Source organism: Bos mutus, chromosome 18, assembly GCF_027580195.1.
Source record: "Bos mutus isolate GX-2022 chromosome 18, NWIPB_WYAK_1.1, whole genome shotgun sequence".
In the NCBI taxonomy this organism is placed as follows: Eukaryota; Metazoa; Chordata; class Mammalia; order Artiodactyla; family Bovidae; genus Bos; species Bos mutus.
This window is the reverse complement of record NC_091634.1, coordinates 11,730,184-11,750,737: the sequence shown is the minus strand read 5'-3', so window position 1 is coordinate 11,750,737 and position 20,554 is coordinate 11,730,184. Positions and strand designations below refer to the sequence as shown.

At 57.1% G+C, this 20,554-nt stretch overlaps 1 protein-coding gene across 6 annotated transcripts in view; it reads left to right on the top strand.

The window, feature by feature from the left end:
• The first annotated feature begins 615 nt into the window (after nucleotides 1-615).
• The window catches only part of POU2F2 (POU class 2 homeobox 2), a 32,027-nt gene continuing 12,088 nt past the window's right edge, over nucleotides 616-20,554 (top strand). For 3 of the 6 annotated variants that reach the window (XM_070387621.1, XM_070387625.1, XM_070387623.1), the window contains exons 1-6: nucleotides 616-717; nucleotides 9,390-9,455; nucleotides 9,572-9,606; nucleotides 9,741-9,797; nucleotides 12,691-12,807; nucleotides 13,057-13,335. In XM_070387621.1, the coding sequence (XP_070243722.1) occupies nucleotides 651-717; nucleotides 9,390-9,455; nucleotides 9,572-9,606; nucleotides 9,741-9,797; nucleotides 12,691-12,807; nucleotides 13,057-13,335 (621 nt within the window). In that variant the 5' untranslated portion in view covers nucleotides 616-650. The remainder of the gene's footprint in view (nucleotides 718-9,389; nucleotides 9,456-9,571; nucleotides 9,607-9,740; nucleotides 9,798-12,690; nucleotides 12,808-13,056; nucleotides 13,336-20,554) is intronic. The other 3 variants (XM_070387622.1, XM_005908981.2, XM_005908980.2) reach the window with 1 other exon arrangement.

Below are 20,554 nucleotides of genomic sequence, written 5' to 3'. Positions count from 1 at the left end.
CTCCTGCCGCTCCAGGGCAAGGCCCGGCCCTACCACTGCCCATGGGTGCCTCTTCTCCCAGTGGTGGCCGCGGACGCCTCACCTGTGGGAAGAGGCGCGGCTGGGTTCCCCGTTGGCCACAGTCTGCGGAAGCCTCCTCCTGCCCTGCTTCTTGGCTTCAACGCTTCTTGCCTCTGAGCCCTTAGACAGGCCACCTCACTTCTCTGGTCCTCAGTCTTTGTCTGTAAAATGGGGGCAGATAGCACCTTCAGAGATGATGCCTGTCAGGTGTGACAGGCAGGGCCTAGCCTTGGGAAAGGCCCGCCCCAAACTCCTAGCCAGTGTTTTAGTGTCGTGTTCTGGGTCCACCTTCTCTCCCAGACCCACAAGCCCTGCTCCAGATGTGCCGGCCGGGTGGAGGCGGCGGAGGGCAGGGCGCACCTCCTGGGGGTACAGCTGCAGAGTCAGCTCTTCCAGCCTCCCTGCGCGCTACCTCCCCCCACCCCCACTTCCCCAACACACACACACACACAACATGATTTGGGGTCCGCTGCCGGCTGGGGTGGGCCTTCGGGCACGGGTATTTTCCCTTCCGAAGGGGGCGGACCCTGTGGTTTCCTCCCTGGGTGACTTCCGGCAGCGAGAGCTTGGCCCCCAGAGAGGGCGGGGAGATGACACAGTTGTTCCCCCAGCCCTGCGGGGCGGGCAGCATGGTTCACTCCAGCATGGGGGCTCCAGGTAAGGGGCCGGGGCGCACAGGCAGCACCCTGGGGTTCGTTCTGGCTCGGCCTGCCCTTTCTCTCTGGCTGCTCCTCTGCTCTCTGACTCTGTGCCTCAGCAGCTGCCCCTCTCCCCATCCTGCGTCCCCACCCCCAGCTCCTCTTTCCCCTCCCCTTTCGCATCAGCCCTGGGGGGCTTCAGCCCTCTTCTCTTCCCCTGCCGCTCCCTGTCCTGAGGGGTCCGGGGGAGGAGGATGGAGCCAGGTGTTAGTCTCCTGCTCTCATACATAGGACCGGCGGGTGGGCGACGTGCGTGATCCTGGGAGAGGACTGCCTGGGGGCTGGACCTCTGTGAACGTGCGTGTGAACAGTGGTTCTGCGTTTTCTATATATGACTGTCAGGTGTGCGTGTGCGAGGGGCTGTGTGTGCGGCACTGTGGGATAGCCTTGGCAAGGCTCTCTTGATTCACTTCCTCACTTCGTTCACCTCCGATGTCCCCTTCTTGGGTGGCCTCCCCTGCTTTCCCCATCTAAACGGGCAGCCAGTCCCGTCACTCTGGGGCCCCTCACCCTGTTCTGTCTTTTCTTCATGGTACTCATCACCCCTGAAAATTTATGATACGTTTGTGTGTTTATGAACCACCTCGCTCACCAAGTGTCAGCGGACTGAGCGAACATTGTCCGCCAAGGGCTGTACAAAGTGACTTGTACATGTTGACTCACTTGGCATAACGTGTCCATCTCTGCATAATGATGCTCTAGGCGGTGCGGATGGAAGAGTTAAGTGAGGTAATACAGTAATAGTGGGGCCTGGACCATGGCCAGTGTCCATACTTCAAGGGTGTTTTGTTTGTGGCCCTATAGTTCTGACCGTGGGGATGTGTCCCATTTGTGGGTGTCTGTGGGACTGAATCTTGGTTTGGCCTGCGTCTGTGTGCATCAGCTTTTGCGGGTGTCCTGTGATCCATCATCAACACGTATTTACGGAGCAGTTCTGTGCTGGATGTTGGAAATACTACTGAAGAAGGCAGTTCTGGGTCTGTCTTCCTGGAGTGCCTGGTTCAGGAACGGAGACAAACCTGTCACCAGATAAGGGAGGAAGCACAGGCAGACGGGTGAGAGCTGGGATGCAGGAGGCACAGGGCACTGGGCAAGCCCAGAAGACTTGCCCAATTCGGCTAATGGGGCATCAGAAAGGACTTCCTGGAGGAGGGCATGTCTGGTCTGAGATGAAGGATGAGTGGGTATGAGTAGGCAAGGGAGGCAAGGGGGGGCTGAGGTAGAAGGAAGGTTACTTGCAGGATGCTGTGTGATGTGATGATTTACTGAAGTGACTGTATGTGCAACTATGGATGTGTGTGCGTGTGCGCACATGTTCACATGTGTGCACAGCGCAGACACAGCGACCCAGGGTATCCGCACAGGATAACGTGTGCATACTGTCTCTTCCCTGTCTGGGGCAGTGGTGGCTTTATCAGGTGCTGGGTTAGCCCCTTTATTTGGCATTTCTCAGAGAATCGCCCAGCCTGCAAGGCCTGCCTGGGCGCCCCAGCCTGGACGTGAATTAACACATGTGTGGTCTTGAGCAGGTCATGCCTCCTGCTCGGTCTCGGGCTCCACATCTCTGGACTGGATTCTGGGTTGCACCCTGGCCATCTCCCAGGAGGAGGGGACTCTGGGAGTGTGAGTAGGTGCACGTGTGTTTGTGTGTCTGAGTGACCTGTGTGTGTGTACACATCTCTGTATGTCTGTCTAGTGACTGTGTGTATGTATACATTTGAGTCTGCCTTTATGTCTGAGTGACTCTGGGTGTATGTGTGTGTGCATATCTTGTGTGAGTACATCTTTGTCTATATGAGTGACTCGGATGTGTGTGTATATGCACATCTGCATCTATCTGTGCACAGCTTGTGTATGTACATCTTGGTGTGTCTATCTCAATGACCTGGGTGTGAGTGTGTACCTGTCTCTGTCACGCTGTGTGTGTGTACATCTGGTGTGTGTCTGAGTGACCTGGGTGTGTATGTGTGTATGCACGTCTGTGTCTATCTGTGCCTCTGTCTGTGAATGACTCTGGGATGTGCGTGTGTGTGTGTGTACTTCTCTGTGTGTCTGAGTGACTCTGGGTGTGTGAGTGTGTAGCTGTTTGTATGTGTGAGTGACTGTGTGTGTGAGTGTGTAGCTGTTTGTATGTGTGAGTGACTCTGTGTGTGTGTGTGTGTGTGTGTGTAGCTGTCTGTGAGTGACTCTGGGTGTGTGTATGTGTGTGTGTACTTCTCTGTGTGTCTGAATGACTCTGGGTGTGTGAGTGTGTAGCTGTCTGTGTGTCTGAATGAGTCTGAGTGAGTGTGCACAGCTTGTGTATGTACATCTTGGTGTGTCTATCTCAATGACCTGGGTGTGAGTGTGTACCTGTCTCTGTCACGCTATGTGTGTGTGTACATCTGGTGTGTGTCTATCTGAGTGACCTGGGTGTGTATGTTTGTATGCACGTCTGTGTCTATCTGTGCCTCTGTCTGTGAGTGACTCTGGGATGTGCGTGTGTACGTGTCTGGGGGTGACTCGGTGTGCAAGTGTGTGTACAGGCAGGTGTGCCCACACGCGTCTGGGCGTGCGTTTTGCATATCTGCTGGTGTCGTTGTGTCTGGGCTTGCGTCTTCATCTGCACACATTCCCGTCTGGGATCCGCGCACCTGTCCCCTGTGCGTTTGCATGGGGCTCGGTCCGTGTCGGGGCCCCGCCTGGCTGAGGCTGTGGTGTGTACGCTCCGTGGCAGCTCCTGTCAGCACAGCTGCGGGGCCACCGCTCTTGTTGTGTCTGCATCCTCCTCCCTAACACCCAGGAGTGTTCGCTCCCTGGAGGCCGCCCCAGGGACAGCTGTGGGGTGTGGGTGTGAAACGCTGCTCCTGGGGAGGCCGGGCTGGGCCAGTGGGCGCGCAGAGGTTCCCGGCAGCGCCCACCCGGCCCACAGGGGCTCCCAGGCCCCAGCCTTGCTTGTGGGCTTTGGAGGCCGGGGACCCAAGGGACAGGCCAAGCGGGGCTGGGAGGGGTGAGGGGCAGCCCTTGGGCCCTCTATATTTAGCCCCGTTTTCGGTAAGTGCTAACGAGAAGCTGGCCCAAGTCTGCTAAAACCGGCTGGGGGAACTGCAGAGGAGAAGTGAAAGTCCGGGGAGGGAGGGGGGGCGGAGGGGACCCAGGGCCCCAGGCCTGGGGCAGTCGGGCAGAGCCCAGGGGCGGGGCAGCCCTGGGCGGGTCTGACCCGCGGCGGTGAGACCCAGGGGCCCCGCTGGGTCCTACAGGGCTTTTTCCTGCCCATTCCTCTGAAAAGTCGCATGCTGCCTGTGATGGGAGGAGGGAGGGGTGACCCTAAGCAGCCACCCAGACTTTCTGTGCAGATGAATGAGGCTTTGAGGGGGCACTTCTGAAGGTGGGGGGGGGGACGTTAGAGCCAATTAGAGTCACCTGGAAGGAGGCTTGAAAAAATTAGGACACTTAGGTTTCACCTTGTGCCATAACACTATGCCAGAGTGTTATGGGGTGGCATTGGGCATGAGTCTTTGTCTAGAGTTGAGAGAGAGAGGGAACGAGAGAGCCTGCAGGATGGGGTCTCAGCGAGCCTCTTGCCAGGGTCACCATACCCTGAGTCCCCATGAAGACATCACTGAAGCTTTGGGTTCATGGTGGAAATGGAGTCCCCCAGTTCATCCCTGGTGGGGATGGTTTGATGAGACCCTCCTCTTGGGTTGGGCTCGATGAAGGAAGAGGAGAGGGGAGGGCAGAGGCCTGGGAATGGGCCGCTCTGGCCATTCTGCTGTCGCCCAGCCGATGCTGCAGGGGTGTGTGGGCTGTGTGGGAGCTGGAGGCGGGGGCAGGATTGGGGAAACAGTGGTAGAGAGTTCCCCTCAGACCATGTTTGCCTCTACAGCCACCGTTCCTCCAGAGGGGAGGTGACCTTAAAGGGTTAAGGTCAGGTGGGAGCCCCTGGGGGCCTGGGGCTGAGGGTCGAAGGTCAGGTAACCACAGAGAGAGGATCCTTTCCTGCATTCGTTCATTCCAAAGACAGAGTCCCAGACTGTGCAGTGGTGACTCCAGTCTGGGCCCTAAGGAGCCCACGGTCTAGAGTAGGGGTCACTGCCCAGGCAGTCAGGGTGTGTTGGGGCAAAGGGAGCCCAGACGAGAGAGGCACTGACCACCTGGGCAGTCCAGGAAGACCTCACAGAGGAGGTGATGTGGAGCTGGAGCCTTAAAGAGGAGCAGGAGTTTGCTAGTCAAGAAGGAAGGGGTCATCCCAGGTGGGAGGGGAGCAGAGGCAAAGGCCTGGAGGGGAGGGAGCAGGGCGGCCCTGCTCATCCCACCCACGCAGCCTGTTGAGGACCCCAGATGAGTCAGCCCTGCCCCGAGGGCTTCCTAGCCTGATGGGGGAGACATTCTGGGGCCCAGATGGCTGCAGCCCTTAGGACAGTGATGGGTAGGTGGTGCCAGGGTGGAGGGAAGAGGGCAGAGACCCCCCACCTGAAGTCATCACGGTGGTGACTTCAAGGAGGACGGAGCCTGTGCTGGGTCCTGAAGGATAAGTAGGAGGTTGCCAGGCAGACAGAGTGGGAAACAGCGTTCCAGGCCGAGGGACCAGCCCATGCCAAGGCTCTTTACGTGACAGAGAGAGAGCAGGACAGAGGCAGGAACAAGTAAGAGACAGAGGGAGCCGCAGAGAGGCACAGATGTTTATAACCTGGGCTTCCAAGCTGGGTGACGCCGGGGACCCAGCAGTGAGTCAGCCCAGGCCTGTCCTCTGATCAGTGGGGAAGGACAAGGGCACAGGTGACCACAGCCCTGCAGGCTCGGGGCTGGATTGGTGAGGAGAGGCTACCTTAGTTGGCTAGGGCTGCCACAGCAAAGTACCCCCAGACAGGATGGCTTACACGATAGAAATTATTTTTCTTAAAATTCTGGAGGCTGGAAGTCCAAGGTCAAGCTGTCAGCGGGGTTAGTTTCTTCCGAGGCCTCCCCGCTTGGCTTGGGGTGGCCGTCGGCTCCCTGGGTCCTCACCTGGTCTTCCCTCTGTGCCTGTCCGTGTCCCAGTCTTCTCGTCTTTTTAGGGACACCAGTCGACCTGGATCAGGGCCTAGCCTGAGGCCCTGATCTGTACGTGGGGCCTGATCTCATTTTGGCTTCATTACCTCTGTAAAGATCCTGTTTCCAAAGACGGTCACAGTCTGAGTTACTGGGGGTTAGGAATCCAAGAGAGGAATGTCGAGGGGTACAGCTCAGCACACAGCAGAGGCTGAGGATGAGCACGGGCCCTCTGGGGTGGAGGTGGGGCCCGAGGCCGCCCCGGTCCGTGAGCAGGAGGGGCATTCACTGGCGAGGTGGGGAGGAAAGAACCTGTACAGCCTGGAACCCTGCCCCCTGCCCCTCGTCAAGCAGAGGGCGATGCCAGCATGACTGAAGAGAAAGGTGCATGAGTGCTAAGAGATGGGCAGCGGAGGGTGACGAGGGTCACACCCTGATGGCCAAGATGGGAGCCTGGGCTTTTCTTAGGAGACGAGGAACCGTGGAAGGGGTCCCGGCTGGGGAAGGGGCTCCTGGTGGCAGCATGGTCACTGGCTGGAAGGAGGGGCTGCGGAGGTGGCCGGGGCATGGCTTTCCAGAATGCTGGCAGGGATGTAGGGCCACTCTCGGGTTTGTGGTTGCCTGAAGCAGAGCCAAGGGCTAAGAGATTTATGTGCTTGGCTTTAAAATGTCATTTATTCTTTATCTGGCTGTGCTGGGGCTTCGTCCCTGCACAGGTTTTCCCTAGTTTCGGTGAGCAGGGGCCGCTCTCCAGTTGCCATGTGCGGCTTCCCGTTGCCGTGGCCTCCCTTGTGGTGGAGTGCGGGCCCTAGGGGCCTCGGGCCTCGGTAGTTAGGGCTCCCAGGATCTAGAGCACAGGCTCCGTAGTTGTGGCACACGGGCTCAGCTGCCCCGCGGCATGTGGAATCTTCCCGGACCAGGGACTGAACTTGTGTCTCCTGCAGGTGACAAGAGGATTATTGGCAGGTGGATTCTTTACCACTGAGCCACCAAGGAAGCCGAGTCTGGGAATTTTAGAGCCAGGATCAGGCAGGACTCCTGCTTCTTGATGCCCCAGGGTCAGGAGGCGGGGGTACTCCTTCCTCGGCTCCCTTTGTGACCTCCTGGGTCTCGGGGTCCTTAACCACTCAATGCTCCTTCCCCAGTGGCTGGCAACAGGGCCTGAACTCCGGGAGCATCTGGGCACCTGCTCCCCACCCCCACCTCATAAGCTTATGCCTTAGTAGGACTATGTGCTGGCTTATTCTTAGCTTGTTCTATTTCTTTTTTGTGTATGAAAACATACATATAGTAAAATGCTCAGGTTTTAACTGTACAGTTTGATGAATTTTACATATGTACAGAACCGCCCCCCCCACCGCCAAACCACCAAACAGATCGCCTCCCAGGACATTTCTAACCCTCTGAAGGCTTCTTCACACCCTTTCCAGGTCAGCACCCCTCAAAAGGTGTCCACTAATCTGACCTTAATCACCTGAGGTCGTCCTGCCTGTTTCTGAGTTTCCCTTAATTGGGGTCCTGCTGTCTGTCCACTTCTGTTGTCTCATGTCTTTCCCTTGGCAGCAGGTTTGCGAGATTCAGTGTGTGTGATGCAGGAGCTGATTCTTTTCTGGGCTGTGGAGCATTTCGCTGTCCAGACATACCAGTGTGTTAACTCATCCCCGGTTAACGGGCCCCGGAGCCGTTTCCAGTGGCGGGGGAGGGGGGCGGTTAGAAAAGGGCTGCTTCCCGGAACACATGTGCCCGGGGCGGTGGTGGGCTGGACGCTGCGTCCTCTGGGGTGGATGCCAGGAGAGGATGTGCTGGGAAGCGGCACCTCTAACTTTCCTGGACTGTGCTTGGATGGGTTTACAGCCCCGTCAGCAGTGTGCGCCCTGGCTTTTTCCCCTTTTTCCCCTCTGTTGGCGCCCGGCCTTCGTTGCTGCGCGGGCTGCTCCCTAGTTGCGGTGCACAGGCTTCTCTGCTTGCGGAGCGCGGGCTCGAGAGCCCAGGCGTCAGTAGTTGTGGTGCCTGGGCTTAGTTGCTCCGAGGCATGTGGGATCTTCCTGGATCAGGGATCAAACCCGTGTCCCCTGCACTGGCAGGCGGATTCTTTACCACTGAGCCACAAGGGAAGCCCTGAGCTGGTTTTTTAATCAGGAGTTTCAAATCAGAGTGGCATTCCTTGTCAAGTGACCCTCAGTTGCAAAATATCTGGACTTCTTTTTCAGTTGCAGAGGCTCTTTCAGGTCTCTTTTCTAGCTGGCCTGCTTTAACTGTCTTGGACACGGAGCATGTTAGCGTTGGATGGCTCCTTTGATAGAACCGGGTCTTGGTGGGGATTTGGAGTGAGTTGTGAAATGTTAGGATCAGAGTCAGGGTCGGGAGTAAGGTCTGAGGCCGAGCTGGGAGTCGAGGTCAGATGAAGGACTCGGGCCGTCTGGACAAGGGCTGGGGATCAGCGCGGGTAAGAAAATTGCAAATGCGTCGGTCAGAAACCCAGACTAGGAGTCTAGGACCAGGAAGGGCTGGGTTTGAATGGCTCTCAGGGTGATCCTGGGTTGGAGTCACTGTGGAAATGAGGTGGAGGGGATTAGAACGGGTTCATCAGACCGTAGCGATACTGATTAGAAGCAGGAGCCCCGGAGTCACGAGGACCCCAGTCCAACCTGGGTGCCTCTGCTGTCTCATGGGGCTCTTGGGGAGGTGCCATCTGCCTGGAACCTCAGTTTTCTCCCCTGTAAAATGGGGGTAATATTGGCACCAGCTGCCAACGTGAGCTCTGAGTCATATCTCGCACTGTGCTGGTAGCACTCACCTTCCCGTGACCAGAATCGGAGCGTTGTGAGCATGGGGTTGTTTCCCTTGCTCCGGGTCCCCTGTTTGCCACCTCCTTCCATTTCCTGGGCCTGCGGGACTGTAGGGTGGGATGGGGTTGGTAGGGTGGGGGCTCCAGGTTGGATTAAGGGCTGCAGTCCCAGGTAAGGCTGTAGTCTAGCGTTAGGTCTGAGGACAAGGTCAGGGCAGAAGCGGATGGGGTTGGAGTTGGAGTCACAGAGATGAGAACGGGGCCGCCCAGCCTGAAAGGGAGGCGGAGGGGGGAGTGGACGGGAAAGTGGTGGGCCGGGGAGGGGGCCTGGGGCGCTGAATCACACCCAGAGATCTGAGGACTCGCTCCTGGGGGATGCTGCCGTCCCTCACACCTCCCAGGCCCTACTCAGAGTGGAAAACACGCCTCACCGAAACCTGGTGGGGCAGGACGGGCGCCTGGGCGGCCGCTGTGAGGAGGCCCAAGGCTGACTCGCTCCTTCAGAGCATCACCAGCCTCCCCCAAACCTGGGCGGCCAGAGCCGCGCCAGGACCAAGGGCCAACCTCACCTCCCGCCCTGCCCCAGGTCTCTCGGGGGGTTGGAGGTGACCCTCCCTGTGCCACCTTCCGAGGGACCAAGAGGCTTCTCTCCTGTCCTACCGGTGGAGGGCAGGGGCCTGGAGCAGAGGGCATGTCTCCAGGAAAGAGACACTTGCAAGGTGGCAGGGGGCGTGGGGGTATGGGGGAAAGGCTGGGTGGTGCTGGGGGAGCGGCCCCAGAGCCCTACTGGCTTCCGCACCCTCACCTCACTGGCATCCCTCCTTTGTCCTCAGAAATAAGAATGTCTAAGCCCCTGGAGGCCGAGAAGCAAGGTCTGGACTCCCCGTCAGAGCACCCAGGTAAGTGGGGAACGGGGCAGGGAGGGCAGAGGTCACCACGGGCATAGGGCAGGGGTGCTCGGGGGTTTTAGGGTCAGGGGCTAGTGACAGCTCACCCCTCGTCCCTCTCTTTGCAGACACTGAAAGAAATGGACCAGACACTAACCATCAGGTCAGGAGGCAGGGGATGGGTATCGGGGAGAGGGGCAGAAGAGAGCAGAGCAGAGCTCTGTGGGACAGGGCCAGGGCATCAGAAGTTGCTTCATCTCACTGTTCCCATCGCCCACCCCCACTTGCTCTTTGCAGAACCCCCAGAATAAGACCTCCCCGTTCTCGGTGTCCCCGACTGGCCCCAGCACCAAGGTAAGCCCCGGTCAGAGCAGCCAGGGTGACCGCTCAGGTATGACATTTGATGGAGGGTCCCGGATGCCTGCTGTGGGCCCAGGGCCTGGCACCTTGGTGACAGGACTCCTCCCGCCCCTTCTCACCCTCAGGCTCCCGCCCCAGGCCTGTGACTCACCAGGGCTCCTTCCCCTTCCCTGGGGGGGTGGGGGTGGCCAGGGAAATCCCCCCCAGAGCCCCAGTGCGATGAACAACAGGAAGCTGAGGGCCCCGCCCCCATCCCAACTTCCCTGACTGAACAGGGGCCCGCCCCACCCCCACCCCCCCAAAGCACACACTCGGGGCCAGGCCAGGAGTGGGAGCAGGTGGGGGCGGGCAGGTCCAGTGAGGATGCTGCAGGAGAGGACAGCGGGCAGGCCGGAAGGGGCCAGATGGAGCGCATCCAGACGGGCCCTGCTGCAGGGCACAGCTGGGCTTCAGCGGGTATCTGGTGCCCGGGTCTCCACCCTCCAGTCTGGTGGGGGTGGCTGGCCAATCCAGAGGCCTGAAGATGGCGCAGGGGCAGAGGGGGCCCGGGCAGGACTCCTGACCCTGACCCGTGGTGGCCGGAGGCCGGGGTAGGGGGCCAGGAGGTGCTCTGAGACCATGGGAAAGTCACCCTCCCACTCTGGGCTCCTCAGTCTTCTCCAGCCTGGGAGTGGGGGCGGGCAGATTAGATGACCCCTTGACAGGTGTCCCGTTCAGAGTGCGTGGACATGACCCCGAGGAGAAGGCCCCTGACTCTGACCAGCTTCACTCTGATCTCAAGCTGGGCTCTGGCCTCTGCCCTCAGAGCCAAGAGCATCCATTGCCCCCCTCCCCGCCCCCAGCCCCACCCCCGCCCCCAAATCTTTGCCGCCCGTCCTGCCCCCCAGCAGCCCTGCTTCTCCCCTAGGACACCAGTGGGGCCCAGGGCAGCAAAGGTCCCGCTCCCTTCCCCACCAGGCCTCTGTCCACGTCTGGTCTGCGCTCCCTGCCCTTGCTGCCCCATCCCACCGCCTCTCTTCTGGGTCAGTCTTTCCCTCAGGGCAGTCCTTCATGGGCTTCCATCAGGATGTCAGACAGATGCACACACCACCCTGTATAATTATTTACATCACAATTTTGTTAAATTGGTTCAATTTAAAAAATTTTATTATGGAAAATGTGAAACAGATACAAAAGTAGAAGGAAGACCATAGCGAAAACAAACCTCCAGGTACCTGTCACTCAGCTTCAACAATAATCAGTTCATGAACTGGCTTGCTTTCTCAACAGCTAAAATAAAACTTTTTTTTTTAATGGAAATTTTATGAATGGAAAACCAGAATCACTTGCCATGGAAATAAAGACAATGATTATTAAAATTACCCAGAGACTCTTGCCTGTTGTAGGGTCTAAGCCTGAGACCAGTTCTCTATTTGTTAGAAGGGAAGGGGAGCCAGGGTTGGAAGGTATTAGAGACATCCTTGCACCTAATGAAGACTTTTCTTAAAAGACCCAGAGAGAAGGAAAGAGCCCCGAGAAGCCTCAGACTCTCACCATGACACACAGTGTTAGTTTTTTAAAAACCTTTCATTAAAATATGACACACACTTAGATCCTTGGCATACAACTCTGGATTTTCACAAATTGAACACCTGTGTCGTCAGCATCAGATCGAAAAACAGAACACGACCAGACTTCCAGAAGGCCCATGATTTCCCCAGGAGGGCGGCCATGGCCCTGACCTCTAGTTCCACTGTTTCACACTGCATCCCCACACCCCTCAGACTTTCTGACCCTTGGATCCCACCCCCTGGGGCGTGCCACTCACTCTCTGTTATTTGCCCTTTCCCGGGCCTCTGTCTGTGAGTCTCAGTCTGTGTTGCAAACGCCATGCTCGCTCCTGCCAAGTTGCTGTGTTGCCTTGCACAAGTCGTTTTCCCTCTATGGACCTCCTTTTGCAAGATGTTGGGATAGTGGGCTGAAGGATGATGCTTAACATTCCCCTCTGGGCCCGAGAGTGGGACCCATCAAGCCGCACACCACACCCCCACCCCATGTGTCTTTTACCAACAGACCTCTCAGGCCAGCCCACCATTGTCTGGCTTTTTGTTCAGGAGGGGAAGAAGGCAGGGACCTAGGGACCACTGTAAGCTGGTCTGTCGTACGTGGTGGATGCAGATGCACCTGTATACTCCACGGAGAGATGAGGAGGGGCTCAGCAGACTTGGGTGGAAGCTGACAAAAGACCTGAGCCACATCTGGCCTGCGGACACCTTATGCTGACCTTGCTGCGTTTCTGCCTTAGATTTTTACTGGCAGGGAGCAGAGTGGGGGCTGGTCAGGCCCCCTTCAGGCAGGCGGGCACGCTCTTTCCAGCCCACTCCGTCCACACCTGCCCAAATCACCCATTTGCGCCATCAGCCTGTTTCCTTCGGCTTTGACTTCATGACCCATATTCTAAGGCGGTGATTTTTCTTTAATACCTTAAGACCCTTTGTTCCAACAAAATGTTGTTCCACTGGACAGACAAGAGATGTACTTTGGGCTGAAGCGGATGAGGGATGTGGTACCCAGAATCCTCGGGTCCCCCAGGCATCATTTCCCATTTGGCACATGGGGAACTGACCCCCAAGAGGGTAAAAGCACTCTCCGAAGGCGACCCTCTTGTGTCGGGAGTTTGGGTGCAGAGGGTGTGTTAACCTTTCTGACCAATGTGGAAACTGAGGCTAAACTGAGCGGCTAGCCGGCCCCTGCAGACCTTGCCTTCGCCCCCCAGTCTGCTCCTTCGCGTGCGAGCGCGGGGCTGGCGTAGCCACACACGTGCCCTCTCTTTGGTTCGCAGGTGGGCATTCTCTCTGGCCTCCACTTAACATTCTGGGGTCCCGGACCCTGCCTCTCTCCCCCCCAGATCAAGGCTGAAGACCCCAGCGGCGACTCAGCCCCAGCAGCACCCCCGCCCCCGCAGCCGGCTCAGCCACACCTGCCCCAGGCCCAACTCATGTTGACTGGCAGCCAGCTAGCCGGGGTAAGTACCGGGGCACAGGGACGGGGACGGTGCGGGGGCGGGGGGGAACACGCCAGCCGCCTTCCGTCTGTTACAGGACCCACGGTGGCCTGGGGTACCCCTCCAGTCCCACGGCCACTCTGTCCGCGCCTGCCTCTTCTGCCCGGTAACCCGCTTGGCTCGAGGCGCTAACTAACCCATCTCTGCCTTCTCCGCTCCTCCCACGCTCCTCCTGCGGCCCCGCTCCGGCCCCGCCCCCACCCCCCGCAGCTCACGGCGCTGATGCCGGCTCAGCAGCAGCTCCTCCTGCAGCAAGCGCAGGCCCAGCTCCTGGCCGCCGCCGTGCAGCAGTCCAGCGCCGTCGCCGCCGCCGCCGCCTCCACCTCCTCTTCTTCTTCCTCCTCCTCCTCCTCCGCCTCCTCCTCGACCTCGCAGGCCCCAGCCTCCTCCTCCTCCGGGGGAGGCGACCTGCCACCACCACAGTCTGCCAGCCAGCCCCCGGGGACCCCACAGCTTACCCTGTCCCAGCCCATCCAGCTCACAGCACAGGTAAGGGCGGCCCCCGGGGGAGCACACTCCCCCAGCCGAGGACCCGAGACAGTGCAGGAGGCTGGCTGGTCCCGGGGTACCATTTACCATTCTGACCACCAGCCACCAGCCACCGGCCGGGCAGTCCCCTGGCAACCCTAGGAAGCCTTGGGACACGCCGCCACCCATCACTGGGGGACTAGAGCGAGGCTCGGAGGGAGCACATCCTCCAGGTGAAGGGAGCACCTGACTCCCCAATTTCTGTGCACCTCGCTGCGGGGGCCCAGCCACCTGGGAGGCTGACATGTCATCCTCAGTTTAGAGCAGAGGAAACCGGGGGTCACCTCAGTGGGCAGGACCTGTGTGTGGGCCCCGAATGAAAGAGTGAGAATTAGAATCAGTGTCCCCACATCATGTCCCCTGGCTCATCCAGTGAGACCCTCTTTCAGAAAGAGGCCCATGACCTATGGGTCAGGAAATGCCACGTTCTCTCTCTCCCCATTCTACAGACTTCCGGTCTACTTGGAATCATGCATATGAGGGGCCATATTAGCTTCTAGGCCTGCCACAACAAAGTATCACAAATGGGGTGGCTTAAAACAACCAAAATGCATCATGTTAGACCAGAAGTCCAAAATCAAGGTGTCAGCAGAGCTGGGCTCTCTGTGAAGGCTCTCGGGGGAATCCCTCTTTGCTTCTTCCAGCTTCTGGTAGTGTGGGAAATCACTGGCTTTCTCATAGATGGATGAATCCAATCTCTGCCCCTCTCATCTCATGGCCATCTTCTCTGTGCATATCGGTCTCTGTCTCCACATTTCCCCTCCTTGTAAAAGGACAGCAGTCATTGAATTAGGGCCCACCCTAATGACCTCGTTTTAACTTGATCATATCTGCAAAGACCTCGTTTCCAGACCAGGTCATAGTTACAGGCACCAGGGGTTAGAATTCCCACCATATCTTTTTAGGGAACACAATCCAACCATGGCAGTGGCCAATTCAACTATTGGCAGTGGCCCACAGACTTCCCATAAGGATCCCTGACAGGAGCTGAGCAGAAGCTGGGCAGGCCTCCTCTTCTGACAGGCTGCTCTCTCCGGCGCACCCCTTCCTTCCACACCTGCCCATGTCACCCATCTGTGCTGTTCACCTGGTTTCCATATAGCATTTGAGTCTGTGACCGGTGTTGCAGGACAGCGAAGGGCCTAGGAAGCCTTAGGACAAGGGACCCTGTTGAACTCCACACAGCCCTGAGTTTCTCACAGAGACTGTTCCTAGGACCCTCCTCTTTCCCCGCCCCTTCCCTAGGAATCCCCTGGCGGCCTGTGCTGTCTGCACCAGGGAGCTGTCCAGCGCCTGCGAGGCTGTTCCCTTGGCAGCCATTAGCCTCTGATGGACCGGCTCCACTGCTGGCCAGCACTCTCATTTGGGGCTTAACACTGAGCGCATCTCTGCCTTCTTAGCGCTTCCTGCCACGAGGTCTGGTTCCTCAGCAACACAGAGCAATCTGGCCTCGTTGCTCTATAGTGACTTTCCCAAACAGAGCCTCCCGATGCCTGGCTCGCCACTGTTGCCCCATGTAGTCTGTTGGACGCGGCCTTGGTACCAGGCACTATGCTAACGTGACCACCTGAATCCAGAGACCCTCATCATGCCTGAGGCTCCAGGAGAGTGAAGTGACTTCGCCTGCCTCAGGTCATACCGTGAGCTCAAGGGGCATTGCCAGCCCAGGAGGAGTCCAGAGCTGTAACCACATGATCTGGGGCTTCTGCCCCTCTCTGGCACCCCTCCCTCCCTGGCCACCAGAGACCCCTGCGATTTGCCTCGCAGCACACACCTCTCTTCACTAGGCAGTGCTGAGGCTCAGGGCTCCTCACTAGGCTCCTCCAATCTCTGTCCTCTTTTCTACCTGGAGGTCAGCCCCCTGTTTTTATCTGGTCAGCTCCTCCTCTTCCTTTAAGTCCCAGCCCAGGAGTCTGTGCCTCCAGGAAGTCTTCCATGACTTCTCTTTCTCTCGCTGGTTTGATTTTCTGCTTTCTGATCACCAGAGGCTGTGTGAAAATAGGCCCTCGAAAATCTCTGTTGAAGGAACACAGACTACAGGGAGGGTGGAGGGACAGGGCAGCCCAGTGCAGACCCAACCAGGCCATCAGCCCCAGGAGCAGCAGACGCTCCTGTTCAGCCAGCGCCTCCAGGCTCCCCACAGACCCCGGGAACAGCAGGCTGACCCTCTGCCGCCCACTGTCCTGCCCGCACCCTGACTCTCCAGGCCGCCTCCTGCCCAGCCCTCTCCTCTCGCTCTGCCTGCCCCAGCTTCCCCCAGCTCTGATCTTCATCTGTCCCCTGTGAGTGCCAAGCTAGGCTGAGGTGGTTTCCTGGGAGTTCCGTCACCCCATGATCTCACTTCCCCAGCAGATAAATGTTTATCCCGGGCAGCCCAGGACCAGGGAAACGAGCTGCCTGTGCTCAGGCCACGGTGGGCACCACGTCCTCCAGTGCTCACTGCTCTGCTGCAGTCACTGCCGGCCTGGCCCTGGCTTGACTCTCTTCCCAGCCTGTGTCTTGTATATGCCGGGTCTATTTAACTTCTCGCGCCTGCTCAGCTCCGTCCCTCCCTCACTTCACAGATATGTCCCTCTGTTGAGCCCTGGCAAGAAGCGGGCATGACTCACACAGAGCCTTGTCCCTGGAGGGGCTCCCAGTCTCATAGGGAAACAGACACACCAATAAGCCACCAAGAAATGTTTGAGAAGTTCTAAGAAAGTTAGAGGGCTTCCCAGGTGGCACTAGTGGTAAAGAACCCGCCTGCCAGTGCAGGAGACCTAAGAGACGCGGGTTCAATCCCTGGGTCGTCAAGACCCCATAGAGGAGGGCATGGCAACCCACTTCAGTATTCTTGCCTGGAGAATCCCATGGACAGAGGAGCCTTGTGGGCTACGGTCCATAGGGTCGCACAGAGTTGGACACAACTGAAGTGACTTAGCACACATGCAGGCAAGAAAGTCAAAAGCATTCATAGTCCTATCACTTTGAAATTGTACATAAAGTACAAAGAGAAAGTCCAACTTCTGTCCCTGTAATGCCAGCTTCCAAAGAGTAACGTCGGTCAGCTTGGCAGGAACCTTCCTTGCATTTTCCTATCTTGAACAGATGAAGAGGTGATTATAATACCATTTTATCACTGACTCTTTTTTTTGCTGCACCGCATGTGTTGTGGAATCTCAGTTCCCTGACCAGGCATTGAACCCGAGTGCTTGGCGGTGAAAGCAGAGTCCTAACCACAGGGCCACCACAGAACTCCCTCTAATTTTTACACTCTGTGCGGCCAGCACTGGGCACGGTGCCTTCTACCAAGGTGGCTTCACAGATATTTACTGAATCAATGAGAGATGTTTTGCTGCAGCTTTTCAATCAAGGGTAGGGAAGACATCTCTCCAGGGGAGTCATTCAGAATGTCTGGGGTAGGAGAGGCATTGATTGAACATTTATATTCACTGCTCAAACATCATTTTGTCTCTGGAGAGCCCGGGGAGTTGGGGGGATGTCCCCATTCCATCTTACAGCCTCAGCAAATAGAGCTCGAGAAGATCTTTAGGCAGGCAGGACCTAGTGAAGAAAGGTGACTGGGAGAAACCTGCTGGGAGTGGTGGCGACAGAGGAAAAGGAGAGCGGCGTGTCTGAGGGAGTCAGGGCAGGCTTCCCGGAGAGAGTGACATCCACACCGAGGAGGGACAGGCGGGAGTTTGCCAGGTGGATGAGTGGAGAAGGCGTTCCAGGCATGGGAATGGCAAATGCAAAGAGAGAGAGCAGGGCAGGCTTAGGGAGGCAGTGGGTGGGCACGAAGAAAGGATGAGGTGGGAGGAAGTGTCAGTGCGGCCACAGCCCCTGCTCTAGGCAGTTAAAGAGTAAGAGGGAGTATTTGGCTCAGGCCACTGAAAAGGCCCAGCCTAGAACATCAGACCTGGCCCCAGGGATCTGTCTTCCTTTTCATTCTGGGACGGGCACAGTGGATACCAGCACTTCTAGCCTTGCAGCCACCGTGCCCAGCGACATAAAACACACCCACTGCCAAGAGTCATTGTCTCCTGACCCCTGAGAAGGTGGGCTCCTGGAGAAGGGAATGGCAACCCACTCCAGTATTGTTGCCTGGAGAATCTCATGGACAGAGAAGCCTGGCGGGCTACAGGATCACAAAGAGTCCAACGCAACTTGGTGACTAACAGCAGCACGGGATATTATATGCAACTGGCATGTAGGTGTTTTTCCTCCCTGTTGACTGGTGCTCTGTCCACGGTGTTCTGCCCCAGTTGCTGCTCCACGTGGCAGGGTCAGCCTCTGGGGGATGGGGGTATACATAGAAGATCTTGTGCTAGAGACAGCCACCTCTGTCCACCTGCAACCCCAACCTTTAGAGCTTCCCCCAGTGGAGGGGACTGGAAGAATCATAGTCATTTATTCATTCAACTAACACTTACTGAGCACCTCGTGTGTGTCAGGCTGTCATTCGTGGCCCCGAGGGGACAGCTGGGAACAAGGCAGAGGGGGCTGCCCTTGAGGGCGTTATTATGTACTAGTGGAGAGACAGATGGTAAACGAGTCAACAAACCAGCCAAACGACGGTTTTAGCATAAGTGTGATGAAGAGAATGAAACAGGGTGCTGCCCTAGAGGGAGAAAGCCACTTTTTTTTTTTAAGGCAGCGCTGCACAACATGCTGGGTTGGGGATCGAACCCTTATTTATTTATTTTAACACCAAAAGCATTTTGTATCGGGGTATGGCCGGTTAACAATGTTGTGATGGTTTCAGGTGGACAGCGAAGGGACTCAGCCGCACACACACATGCATCCATTCTTCCCCACACTGCGGGAGGAAGTCACTTTCAATGGGTAGTCAGGAAAAGTTTCACTGACAAGGTGGCCTTTGTTCTCTCACCAGTCAAGGCCTGACTGAGTCAGGCATGAAGGCAGTGGGAGAGCTTGGGAAAGGGCAACAGCAGGTTCAAGGGTCCTGAGGCAGAAACCACCCTGACTTGTTCAGGGCACAGAGGACGGTGCAGTGTGTGAAACAGAGTGAGTGGGGGGCAGGTGGGAGGTGAGGAGCCGTGGCAGAGGCCGGAAGGACTGGCTTTTGCAGCGTCTCGTAGGCAAGATCAAGGAGTTGGGAAGCTGTGCTGGGTATGATGGGAGGCAGTGGGGGGTGCTAACCAGGTTAGGAGTGTGCCCCAACTGACCCTTTACAAAGCTCCTTCCAACTGCTGTGGGTAGAATGGACTAGAAGCAAGGAGCCGAGTGGGAAGCCCTCGTGGGCATCCCTGAAGGCGATGAGGGTGGAGGTGGGGTCCAGCATGCTATTTTGTATGGATCCTGTAGGTCAAGGGTGACTCCTGGGACTCTGGCTTCAGCGACTGGGTGGTGGCGAGGTGGTTTCCTGAGCTGGGGAAGGCAGGGGAGGAACAGGGTGTTTTGGAGGGCGGGGCTGAGGAACCAGGAGTTTCACTTTGGACATGGTAGGGTTCAGAGAGTCTGTTAATCACCCAAAAGTAGAGACAGCAAATAGGCAGATGGATATTGGAGGCTGAAGCTCGGTGGAAGGTCTGGGCAGGAGCTGAAAGTTGTCAGTTTGCAGGAAGAGGAGGGACCCATGGGGCTCCTGCCCTCGAGAGCTCATGGGGTGACATGAGGCGGGTGATGGGAGGGTGCAGTGCCAGCGAATGCTTGTGTTGGGGCAGTATGTTCTGGTTTTCGAGATGCTTTGAGAATAATAATATTACTCAGGCCTCAAAACAACCCAGTGAAGAGTTAGACATTATTACTCTTGTTTTATAGATGAAAGAGCAATCCAGGTGGTGCTAGTGGTAAAGAACCGACCTGCCAGTGCAGGAGACGTAAGAGACACGAGTTCGATCCCTGAGTCAGAAAGATTCCCTGGAGAAGGAAATGGCAACCCACTCCAGTATTCTTACCTGAAGAATCCCGTGGACAGAGGAGCCTGGTGGGCTACAGTCCATAGGGTCTCAAAGAGTCAGATACGACTGAAGTGACTTAGCATGTATGTACACACAGGTGAAAACCTGAGGCTCCAAGAGAAATGACTCAGTAAAAATGACTGCTGTTTAAGGAGAACCCCTTGAGTGAATCAGGGATCAGGTTAAATGTTCTACATGCATTGTCTCATTTAATTCTTTAACAGCCCCATGAGATAAGAATTACTGAGGTGTCATTTGAAGAAATTGAGGCTTAAAGAGGGTAAAGAACTGCCCGTGGTCTCAGGTGTGTAAAGGACAGTCAGGTGTCTGGCTAGCTCCAGAGCCCAGGTATTCCAGGACACCATGTATTGTTACCCTAGTCAGTACAGCCCAGAGATAGAGCTGGCTTACCCCCAAGTCACTCAGAAATTCGCTGGTGGTGCAGTGGTTAAGGGGCTTTCCTGGTTGCTCAGTGGTAAAAGAATCTTCCTGCCAATGTAGGAGATACAGGTTCGATCCCTGGGTTGGGAAGATCCCCTGGAGAAGGAAATGGCAACCCACTCTAGTATTCTTGCCAGGAAAATTCCATGGACAGAGGAACCTTGGGGTCTCAGAGTTGGACATGACTGAGCCGCTGTGCATGGACACACACCAGTGATTAGGACTATGTGCTCTCACTGCCAAGGGCCCCGAGTTTGAACCCTGGCTGGAGAACTAACATCCCACAAGCTGTGAAGTGTGCCCCCACCCTAAAAAAGGGGGAAGCAGGCACAACATCCAAGACTCAAATCGCCACGGTTCTCAGATGAAAGGGCCCTTGCACGCCCAGGTGACCTTCCCACCCGTTGTGGGAACTCCCTCCATACTGTTCTGAGCAGGTGGGGGTGCATTGTCACCCAGGTGGCCCCAGGATGGATGCTTCCTGCCCCCCAAGTGGTCCCTTCCACTGCTGGGCTTTCGCACAGTCACTGCAGTGTACTCCACACGGTTCCCAGCCCCCGTCCCTTCCTGTCCTCTGCACTCTGGACCTCACTTCAGGCTCTTCATGCCCTGGCAGCACAGTGTCCAGAACAGGTCTTAATTTGCCCTATCAGGGAGGGCAAGCCAGTGTAGACGTGCGCACTGACACCTTCCCCTTGGGGTGGCTGTCGGTGTGTGTGGAGGCCAGTCTTGGGGGGCAGGGAAGTCGGCCTGTGCGGTGGAGTGAGGCGCTGCACCTGCTGGGCTCGGCCTGGTGCCTCTAGTTCCTTCTCAAGGCTGCCTCCTCCCCACCAGGT